This window comes from Syngnathoides biaculeatus, chromosome 23 (genome assembly GCF_019802595.1).
Source record: "Syngnathoides biaculeatus isolate LvHL_M chromosome 23, ASM1980259v1, whole genome shotgun sequence".
Lineage (NCBI taxonomy): Eukaryota > Metazoa > Chordata > Actinopteri > Syngnathiformes > Syngnathidae > Syngnathoides > Syngnathoides biaculeatus.
In genome coordinates, this window is record NC_084662.1 from 10451804 (window position 1) to 10463862 (window position 12059).

The following is a 12059-nucleotide window of genomic DNA, read 5'->3' on the forward strand; positions in this document are numbered from 1 at the left end:
CGTGTCTGGACCCCAGTGCTGTCAATTTCGACCCCTGGCTTTTCCGCCTAAGTCTTCCCAACAAAAGCGCGACAAAATCGACCCATCGAGTTGGTAGTGAACAAAAAGCTGTAAGAGAGGCCGAGATTGTGCTCGTATGGGTCGGGATGGTGTGTGCGGTCAAGGGTTTCCCACCTTTTTTCCCCCCGCGTGGCTCGTCTTTCTCAAAAAGAAGCGCGCTTTGAATGCGTCTGGCAACCCGAGGTTTGATGAACGATCTTTGTTTTGAACGCGTTGCCACCGCAAGCAGCAAACATCCTGGGTTTATTTCGCTTAAGTGACTCACACTTTCCGCATTTAGGACCAGTCTGAGCGGATCGAGGCTCATCAATTCGCGTCCGTGGACAGCGGAAAGTTATAAAGCATTTTGATTGATGGCGCTTTGGAGCTTTACAGCTGTAATTCAATTAGGATATCATTGGGGACGACGCAGTTTGTTGCTTATAATGACATTAACTCCGGTTGATTACACTTATAGGCCATTGCTACTGTGCTTCATCGTACTCTAAAGTTGGCATTTAGTATTTCGCAGGCGCTGTTTTAGTCCAGTATTTTCTTTTTGTATTTAATTCTGTTCCACAGTCCAATTTATTTCCTATTAGGGTGCAGTACTGAGCAGTGGTCTCGTTTTTTTGCCGGAATTAAACCATTCATTGTCGGACCCGTGAAAGATTTCGCATCCAAAAGGAAGCGTCCTCCCCACTTATCTAACCGTAATGGTAGCGCCACGGTAATGGCAAGGCTTATTTGATCTCCCGTCGAAATGTCGCTGGCACGGATTTGGCGTGGACAAAAGTTTGGCTTGGAAACCTTCCGACTGCAGCAGCGATTTCAGAGCCGGAACGACCGCTGGGATAGTTTACAGTTGGGCCTTGGCGGTATTCTGCGCTCCGCTGAGTGACTTTCTAGTTATGGCTGAAGTGTGTCAGAGAAGTTTGAGGACTGGTGTATCATCGAAGGCAAAACTTTGAGTTTGTAATTCACGTGTGCAGCACTAGTTTTTGAACCTTGGCATGCCTTCCTTGCTTAGTATTTTTGTCACCATCCCTACAAAGAATCTTTTTGGATCCCATCATGACTTTTTGTTGCTATGCAAGAATTTCCAAACAACTTTAAAGACATCAAGCAAACTTTTTTTTTTTTCCTGTTTTAAATTATAATCCAAAAACAATATAGTCCATAATTTGGTCGCTGGGAAGCAACCCTGCTTGCATTTTGTCATCCATCAATGCTCGGATCTTCCCTTTTTTTTTTTGTGTCTTTTTTAGCTGCGCGACGAAGAAGAAAAGCGGCCTTTTCTCCACAATGTCCTAAATTCAGCTTTCGGGGGCCCGGGCGCGGAGTCACAGCATTGTGAAATCATCCGAGGCGGGCAATTATCCGTCACAAAAAGAACACAGCGGAGGCTTTTGTTTGCGCCATTGTCGCTGCCACGCGGGCCACCCTCGTAAAGAGTCGCTTCTCCGACGGGAGCCGCTCGCTGCCATCAGGCCGGCTTTGTTCTCGGCGGCAAATAAAGCGACTGGGACATAATGGGCCGCTTATGTGTAAGATCAGCGGGGTTGCCTGACGTGCCATCCGCTGACTTGAGTCACGCGGGCCTTGTGCGTCGTCCTCACACTTTTCCCGGTGACACATTTCTGTTTGCGACGCTGGCCGTCATGTGACTTGCGTCGGGCTTGCATCACCGCCGCGACCGGGTGTAATTACCGGCGCTGACGTTGCACTTCGGGCGTTGAAACCGGGCCAAACGTCCTCGCCAAACAATAACAATGTCGCCGGAGGATAGAACTGCAGAGTTCCTGAGGGATTTCTCGGTTTGTAGTTTGTGCTCTTGCTAAATTGCGGATATTTCGGGGTGACTCTCTTTTGTATTGTCCCCAAGTTTTATCAGCACGCTTCAAACACATATTGTAAATGTATTAAAAATGACTTAACTTAATGAAACACTTTTTAAAATATTTCTTCGCGCCTGTTCTCCCTTTCTGCATTTGCCAGTTCTCCAAAAAAAAGAGGTTCAGCGTGCTTGCTTCAAAATGTTCAAGTGGGATGTTCAATCCCAGTTGAAGTTTCCTGTAAAATTGACACACAAAACGAAAAGAAAATCAAATGTTGTACGTGAAGAGCAAAGTGTTCAACCATGCCGTATTATTTATTCTTTCAATAGTTTGCAGAAGACCGGAAAGTATTTGGTTTGACAGCCAATTACCTCACGGAGTGCGTCACACTTGATGCATAAGTGTGCTTCAGGCCGCCCGCAACAAATACGCATTTTTTTACTTTATTAGATGAGGGAGCTATGGGGGTTTAAAAATAACAGTCAGCCAGCAAAAACCCGTTTTGTGTTTGTATATATACATATTTACATCCAGTATGTATACGTCGCCATCTACTTAGAAGAAACGTTAAAGCAACTTGTCTGCGAAGACGTAGAAATCACCGTTTGTCTGTCATCAGCTTCCTTTGAACTACAACTGAGTGTTTATGCTGCAGCTTGATTAAAATGGGGGTGGGGCGCGGGGGGGGGGGGGATCAGCGGTCAACTGCCTGTGCCAGTGATCTGATCATCTGACCCCTCCTCCTCCCCCCCTTCATATAAACCCTAAAAGCTATTTTTATTGCTTGTTTAGGTTGCGCTTGCGCCATTCAATATTAAACATTTCCCCCCTTTTATTTTTCCCGCGACTCCAAAAACAGCCATCCAGACACCACAAAAAAAAAAAAAAAAATCACCAGAACACGTAGATAACTGCCGCTGGACTCGAAAAGAAAAATACAGAATTTTCCGCGATGGATCCTCACGTCTTCAAACGTCGTCTTTGGCCTTGCAGATTAGATTTCTTCATCTGCTTGCGTTTTTTTTTTTTTTGTTTTTTTTTTTTTTTGCTCCAAACCTTTCCATGACTTGTGTTTGTTTCCAACGAAAGCAGGCCTGTTTGCAAATTAGCCCAAATGAGCGAGTGAAACCTTATACGTGTGCTTCTGATGGCCTCACCAAACCGGGTTATTACTAAGTCGTTACTGCTACTGTCCTACGTCCGAGGTGGAGGACGATCAGTCCCGCATGTGCCGTAATTTCTTGAAAATAATGCGCAAATTTTTCCCCAAAATATTTTCAAAAAGTTAAAAGAGCACATTATATTTAGGTATGGATGAAAAATAAAAAAAATACAATCACATTGTATAGTCGTATACAGGTATAGCGTGGTAAAAAAAAAAACATATACATATACATTTCAATATGATATTCGATGTCTTATGTTACACGTTTATATTTATTACCATAATGTGCCCCTAACTTGAACTCTACGACCTCCTCGGGGAGTTTGCATTTTACGATCGTTACCGTAGCATGTTTGTAGCTACTGCACCAAAGCTCAGAATCGACTGCACGTTTGTTTTAATTTAAACCAAGACATAAAAATAGCGACTACAACGGCTAGTTGTGCAACTTCTTTTAAAAAAAATAGCGTTTCTACGTAGTTTGAGCTTGTTTTGATAGCCACCTGCTGCCATAGTGAAAGATGCTATGGATTGGAGCCGAATGGAGGGGGAGAGGTAGCGCTGCGCAATCTTGCGATTAAAATAAATTTTTTTCAAGTCATCACTGATGAGTTCCAAAGCGATGCACCAAATAAAGCTACCTCGGATCTTTTTCGGATTTGGAGATGAGTCATAATGCTTCTTTTGAAGGCTTGGCCAAGGATGTGTAATGTAGTGGATGAACTGCACTATGCACAAATATTTAATGCAGTGTTTAATAAACAATGTTAAAGAGTTTATATTTTTAAGACTGAAATGTGTGTTAACAGTATTAATAAAATGTTGTGCCATCATTGAGCATTTATTTTAGCTGGTTGAGGGATTCTGTTCAATTACAGGGACCAGGACAAGCGTTTCCTGTGGCCTGTCCCGAGATTATATTACCGCTACATCACACATGCACATAATTATTAATGATTGTTTTATGGACAGATTTTTTGAAAAACAATACAAGTACAAACCTCACAAAATATGAATGCACATCATTCCTATATTCTGAGCATATGGGTAGCGGCAAATTGGTGGTGCGCATTGTACACTGGTAGAAGGCTTTTCCTAATTTAGAAAAAAAACAACATTTTTTTGGGCAACTATGGGGGTGCGCATTATACTTGAGGGCGCATTTCCTCGAGAAATTACGATACTTTTTGAAATTGAGAATTACTTGGTGCGCATTGTACATTGGCTTTTTCTTGATTTTTTTTTTTTTTTTTTCAGGTCAACTTTTGGGGTTCGCATTATACTTCAGGACGCATTATAAATAAGAAATGACGGTACTTTTTGAAATTGAGAATGACTTCTTGTGTACTCATTAATGTATTCGACTACCGGTTTGATGCAAGCGACTGAATTAGTAAAAGTGCCGTGATCGCTGGTCCTTGGGAGGGGCGATCGTGACTACTACTGGGTGCCGAAGGGAAGGGCTTGACAAAAAACAAACAACTGCATACTGTACCAAATGCTGTATATCAAGTACAGGTGACATGTACACAACAAGTACTGTTCATCGAGTAAAAAAACAGCATCTATTCTCAGAAAGATGGATCTCCATTTACAGAATATCCATATCTCTGTGGAAATTAATGCTGGGGGGTTGGGGAAAAAAAAAAAAACTTCCTGGGGAAGAACCGTTTACCATATTATCTATAAAAATCCTAGAAGTGGCCACAAAAAAAAAAAAAACCGAGATCTGTTTTAAATGTAAAAGCGATTGCATTCGGAAATCAGATCTTCAAATGGGAGATTATTATTTTTTTCCTTTTTATTTTTTTTTAAGGCCATATCACCCAACCCTAGCTTCCACGTTAGCTGTCATTATCCACTCGTACTTTTTCCAGAAATGAAAACAAGCACTTTCCAAGATGAAGTAAGGAAGGAAACCATCGCGAGCTGGTGTAATTTTCGGCAACACGTGAAACCTCTATTATGTATCTGCGAGGGCTTGTGATAACAACATTGAAGGTACACGCATGTGTGGTCCCGAGTGGTAGAGCGGCAGGGTGGGCCTTCCAGAACCCGGAGCAGAACTCGTGGCACGTCCAAGCTCTTCATCTTCAACTCGAGTCGCTGGCGTATTCGGCCACCGGAGGAGAAAATCTTATGAATTAAATATTAGATTCCATATCGTATTCCAGCCTTTCACGTGAACACAGCTGTCAGGAATTGTCTCGAAACAGCGGGACTCCCATCCTACCCCCCCCCCCCCCCGCAATAGCATGCCCTGTTTACATCCAGCGACGGCGCGATTTAGAAACGTTAAATCCGTGAAAACACCGCGTCTCGCATGAACTCCAGATCCCGTCGCAAATGCGCTCTTGCGTGACTTGCTCGGGCTCCTCTTACGACGTAATTGTCCCAAATCCCCTCCAATCAAGGACGTCGCTCTTTGTTGTTTTTGTTTTTTTTTTTTTTTCCTCCGCAGCCTGAAAAACAAAAGCCGAGGCCCGAGTCGGCACGTGCCCTCCCCGAGATCAGACCTGGGATGGCTCGAGCTCGTGGTGGAGCTTTGGCGGGACGGAGGTGAGCGAGCCCGAACCCGACCAAAGCAAGTATTACAAAATAACGAAACAAAACATTTTTTATATTCTATTTAGAGAAATTTTTTTTTGTTTACCCCACACATTTTGACTGAATGTAAGGATAGAATCAGAGAAAATATAAGAAATAGAATGTAAGAAATAGGAGCCTGTCGTGTAACATCAATTGTAGAAAACAAAACGGCTCGCTTCCACAGTTCCACAAATAAAATGCGACGCGTTGTTTGTCACACCCAGTTCAGGTTTACTGCTCAAACTATTCATGAAACTAAAGAGAATTAAACATTGTATAAACGCTAAAATGGGCGGCATGGTGGCTCAGCAGGTAAAAGCGTTGTTCTCATAGTTCTGAGGAACAAGGTTCAATCCCAGCCCCCACCTGTGTGGAGTTTGCAGGTTCTCCTCGTGCCTGCGTGGGTTTTCTCCGGGCACTCCGGTTTCCATTAACTGGACACTCTAAATTGCCCCTAGGTGTGATTTTAAGTACGACTCTATCTGTCTCCATGTGCCCTGCGATTGGCTGACAACCAGTTCAGGGTGTACCCCGCCCCCTGCCCGTTGACAGCTGGGATAGGCTCCAGCACTCCCCGCAACCCTCGTGAGGATACGCGGCAAAGAAAATGGACAGATTTTGACCATTAAAAAGAGAATTACACCACCCTGTATTTAAAACCACATAGCTTAGACTGACTGTCCTCTATCTTAATGCCAACGTTAAATAGCATTTATTTTAAAGAAATGAAGTGACCACTAATAGTGCGCCAACACATGTTGACAGACAATATAACAGCACGCACAGTCATATGTTGTTTATCCTCTGCATACGGCTAACATTGATGCCGTACTGATGAACTGATAGAAGAGGTGATGGTCTCATTGGACAGTGTAACTGGCTGTCTTACACTGCCACCATGTGGCCAAGGCTTGCACACCAGAAGGAGCAGTACAATGCCAATTCAATGTGACAAACAGTTGAATTTTTGCAATACTGATTAATTATATACTGCACGACAAGTGCTACATTTTGGGGAAGTCTTAAAGGAATTCTTTATGTATCCACTCATATCAATGAGAAAAGATGATTTGAGATCCAACTGTATCGAGTTACGAGTGGGGTCACGGAACAAATTGAACTCGTATCTCAAGGCGCAACCATCTAAATGTTAACACGATTCCTTTGGCGCCTCGAGCGCCAGTCTGGACGTTTCCTGCCCACACCGGTCGGCTCTACTGATTTATTTTACATTCCGTCTTTTAGCCCGGGTCGTGACGTCCAAATTGCGCTCCCGTCAGATTGCCGGTAATTTGCCGCGCTCGTCCGTACCGCACCCTTTAACGCTTCGGACGGCACGGCATCCGATCCCGTTGGCGCGCGGCGCTGAAAGTTGTTATTCGAGAGGCTAACGTTTCCAAATATCCAGAAAATACAGCGGGGATATTTTTAGCGGCGAAGGTAAACGCCACGGCTGACACCGCGCATTAAATCTCAGAGTGGAAATAGCCGGCGCGCGTCTCGCCGATGCCCAGGGCGTGTTTGCCCGCTGCCAACAGCCGCACGGCGACGGCCAATCCCGAGCTGCCGCTGTGACCCGGGAGGCATGTTCTTGTTTTAGACGGCAAATATTTACCGAGCGCCCCGCGCCAAGGTAAATTCTTCACTGCGCAGGAATACGGTAAGTGGCGAGGACGTGAGGAATTGCTCGGCGGCTCGGATTTAACATCATTATTCTTTATTGTCCGAAAACACACACAGATGGAGGCGATTAAAATGTGTTTAATCACGGCTAATTGGGCCCCACCGACATCAATTATACAAATAACTGGATAAGATTTCATAGCTCATAAATATATGCTTTATTGATTTGAGCGTACTTGACAATGAAGCCAACCTCACCATAAAACCTGATACCTGAAGAGAAATCTGTGTAAAAATATAATCAGTGTGGACGCTGGCCCTCCAAAAGTATTGCAACAGTGAGGAGCGCGAAAGATTTGAATCATATCTCGGGCGGAGGATTTCATATTCTTGCAAAAAAAAAAAAGCGGGGAGGAGCACACGCCGACCACTCACCCTTCCCGTGCTGCCAACTAAATAAAATACAAAAAGGGTAAAAACACAAAATCCATTTTGAATACAGTAATCCCCCCCTCCACCATCACCATCATAGACCACCCCTGTAAGAAGTGAAATTCGAAATGGTTTCGTACCATCTACAGCACTTTTATCTTTAAAGACACTTTTAAAACAATGCAAACACACAAATATTGTCCAAAATGTATAAAAAGTACAGTAACAAGTGTAATAACAATTTCATAAAACAACCATGATGTAACAGGGCCATGAATCGCAGCATTTCCATCCATTTTCTTTGCCACTTATCCTCACCAGGGTCACGGGGAGACCTGGAGCCTATCCCAGGTGTCAACGGGCAGCAGGCGGGGTACACCCTGGACTGGTCGCCAGTCAATCACAGGGCACATGGAGACGGACAAGAGTCGTACTCACAATCACACCTAGGTACAATTTAGAGTGTCCAATTAATGTTGCATGTTTTTGGGATGTTGGAGGAAACCGGAGTGCCCACCCGGAGGAAACCCACGCAGGCACGGGGAGAACATGCAAACTCCACACAGGCGGGGCCGGGATCGAACCCGGGTCCTCAGAACTGTGAGGCCGACGCTTTACCAGCTGAAAGAAAATTCGGATTCTATTTTCAGGCCATCTTTCCCAGCCTTCACTAAGATTATTACTTTTTATAGATGTTCAAATTGAAGCTCATTTGTGTCAAAAAGTTCTGCAACACCCCTGTATATGAATCGCGTCCTGGCCCAAATGCCCCCCCACCCCCTTTCCCACTTTGACTTCCTCTGCTGAGTCACCGGCAAGTTATTGACTCTAACCAACTTTCTCGCCCTCATTCCACACATTCCCGTCGTGGCAACTGTGCGCACCTGACGCGGCGCATCAAACGCCCGTCGCGCGTAGAAGAGGACGGCGACGAGCCTTTACGGGAATTGACTGAGATGTTTCATTTTAACTTTAGGGCACAATAGAGAGAGCGGTGTCGCCCCTGAGAAGCGGCTCCTCACGTGGGACACGCCCCTCGCTCTTTGCCACCTCCGCTTTTCACGCAGTCGCCGGGCCGTCCCGCCGCTCTGCCGCACGTCCTCAGAGGCGAGAAAGCGAAAGCGCAGCCCGCGGCGGAGCGTCCCGACGCGCGGGCGCGGACGGGCCCGCGAGAGCCCGGAAGCGCGGCTGAACCGCGGGGGAGGAGGAGGATGAGGGAGGGAAGGGAGGGAGGAGAGAGTGAAACCACAACGCCGGTCCTGCCCACCGCCGCCGTGACGTCGCGGGGGCACGTGAGCGGGGCTCTCCAGTGACGGCGCGTGGAGGGCAGGAAAAGCAGTTTTTAAAGCCGCTGGTGCCGTTTTGGGGTTTTTGCACGAGGTGCTCCTCCAAAACAACCACAGAACCACAGACGTGCGGCTCGGGGCTTGGCGTGGCCGGAGCGTCAATGGTTAATGGTCGCGGGCCAGCAGCACCAGTCACAAGGACGGCGCTAAGCGAGTAAGTACGCCGCACTATCTGAATTTTTTACTTTTTTTTTTTTTTTTTATCTCCTCCGTAAAAATCAACACCGGCTTCTTCCTTGCGGTCGTCCGAATAGTTGATACGTTAAACGCATGTCTCGCGGCTACCCGAATTTATTTTTCGACCCCCCCCCCTCTCCTCCTCCTCCCCCCCCCCCCCCCTGCCCCGCTCCTGACATGGTTTAGGACGTGTCAAAGTTCACGGAAACCGCCGAGGAACGAGAGCCGGTCCCGGCATGGCGTCAAACAGCCTCTTCAGCACCGTCACGCCATGCCAGCAGAACTTCTTCTGGGGTGAGTAGCGCGTTCGATTCCTTGCGCGATGTCGAGGACTCGGAGGGTGGGGGGGGCGGGGTCTACGGGTCAGGTGTTTGGATGTGAGGGAGCGAAGCATCCCGGATGACCATTCACAGGAGCCTTACTTGGCGATTCAGCCGTGGTCAACACATCTTCATAATACAACAGCCAAAAAAAACGTGAAATGATGACTATATTGCCGTTTTTAAATCCCCTTTTTTATTTGCTCTATTCCATATTTTCATCTCCTTTTCCATGTCACAGAGCAGGAAGACTTTTTAAGACGATAAAGCTCTCGGGTTTCGGAACCACATTTTGGCACATAACACAAAAAGCCAAACAATAGAAAAGAATACTATATTCCGATTTAAATGCCTTTCATTTGATTTGTACCGCGTTCGGCCCCAAGTATCTAATTTGACTGCGGCAGAGGAATTTCTATACTTAACCAAACAATGACTGCAACAGTTTCAGTGGACCAAAGCAACCATCAACCTTCATAACATCGTAATAACCAAACAAAGCGTCTGCGTATAAAGCATTTATTCTTCCTGTCTGAATTTTTGTACGACAGAGCTCGAGTTTCATGCACCACATTTTTGCAACTGCCTTTAAAACATATTTGATCCATAATGCCACACCCAAAGCATATAAAATTATTAGCTCCGTATTTAAGTGCCTTTAATTTGCTGTGTGAAAAGAACAATTTTTGAAGTTCGCTCCCAAGGGCGAGCATCATTTCTCCAGATTTGATGTGGACACAATCAACCCCGGTCCAACTTCATCCACTCCATTAACCGAACGAGGATTTCATTTACTTTGCAGGCATTTCTGCAAAACAAACTTCCAGATTCAGAAAGCACTTTTTTGGTAACATGAATCGTTGAGCGTACTCATTAATTAAGCTTCAACACCCCCCGCAATATACAAAACCCAAAGCATCCTATTTAAATATCGTTAAACTCCTCTAATCTGTAGTCAAGATGAGTTTCTTTAAAGATATGTTTTCCCTTAAAACACTGCCGGAGAGAGCGTCATTGCTGGTAAAATAGAATCGTACGCACCGTAGCAAAAATATCAAAGACAAAAGCTGCTAAAAATACTCGGGTGCGCACAAGAGATTGAAAGGTGGTAATTATACGTGTCCATAAAATGGCTCACGAGTTGAATGATTCTCAGAGAGTGGTAATTTCCGGTCTTTTTGTCGTTGTTGTGGCCCTTTTGCACTGTGATAGTTCTCTTGTATCATGTAAAACAACAATATTATGTAAATACAGTACACGAGTCCCCATAACTTCAGTAGGAAAGAGTGCTGTCTCCTCCGCAGTGGTTTAATAATCTTCAGTCTTCTGAGCGATGTGTGTGGTCTCTTTTTGTTGCTGTTGTTGTGGTGTTTTTGCATTGTGGTGTTGTTTTGACACAACAAATTCAGCAACCAATTTTCAAACCTCTGTGCACTGTAACTTATGGTCTCTATTTTTTATTTTTATTTTGGGGTTTTTATCATTTCACCCCTTTGGTTGGTGGCAGCGTCCTGACACAACTAGCACAATCAGGTATAACTTGTGTTTTTGCCTTTTCATATTTCCATATTACGGAAATGTGTAGAAGTTGTCCTTATTACCTAACTCCTTTGGAACCCTTAAGATGTGGTCTAAACGGAGGCTGAGTGTTTGTCAGTCCTCGTTGTTGTTGTTGTTTTTGTAGCCTTTTTGCATTGCGGCAGACACAAGTCACCGTAAAACAAAATACCTGCATGGAAAATCCCTTAATTTTGTATCTTTTTGGGAAAGATTTGGTTGTGCTTTAAAGATCTTCAACTCTAATTTATGGTCTCATTTCTGTTGTTGTTGTTGTTCTTATGTGCTATTTTGATTGTGCCGGTGTCTTGTTTGTTGTGCAATAACAAAGTTATGGAAATGCGTGGATTCTCTGCTGATTTGGCAAGATTATGATGTGCCATTTTTATCAGCAACTTAATCATTTTTGTAATTTATGATCTCTTTTATTTATTTATTTTTGTCGTCGTTGGCCTTTTTGCATTGTGCTGGCGTCCTAACGTAACCAACAAAATTGGGTAAATAAGTTGTACAGGAGCGCTCAAATTTTAAACAAACATTTCCAAGGCAGCCTCTCTCTCTCTCTTGCTCGAGTCCAAATCAAATATCTCCAAGATGTTTGTCAGAAGTCTCGCGGCTCCCCGCTCACATCTGCCGCGGGCCTCCCCACAGAAGCAGCTTCGGCTTCTTAATGCGCTCCGGCGTCTCCCACCAATCGCCGCCGCCTATTACCGCGTTAACCTCTCACCCGCGAGGAGCGAGGCCGGCAGGAAATTGAAAGCAGGATGATGCTCAGGTGCGAAGGGGGAAGGACGGAGGCGAGAGGGGGTGGGGGGGGGGGGGGGACACCAGGCGCGATTCGGCCTCCCCTCCCTCCCTCCCTCCCGGCCGGCCGATGGCCTATCGATTCTCACGGCGTCCCGCTGATTGATGTAGCCTCCGGCGCCGTTTTACGATCATCTGGCTCGTAAATCTGTCGACGCCGCCACAAAAT

The 12059-nt window shown here is 45.4% G+C and overlaps 1 protein-coding gene across 1 annotated transcript in view; it reads left to right on the plus strand.

Annotated features, from left to right (window-relative positions):
- runx2b (RUNX family transcription factor 2b) overlaps positions 1–12059 on the plus strand; it is a 142614-nt gene that overhangs the window by 82797 nt on the left and 47758 nt on the right. Inside the window, exons 5-6 of the mRNA XM_061811860.1 lie at positions 8008–9186; positions 9396–9503. Coding sequence (XP_061667844.1) covers positions 9446–9503 — 58 coding nt within the window. The 5' untranslated portion in view covers positions 8008–9186; positions 9396–9445. The remainder of the gene's footprint in view (positions 1–8007; positions 9187–9395; positions 9504–12059) is intronic.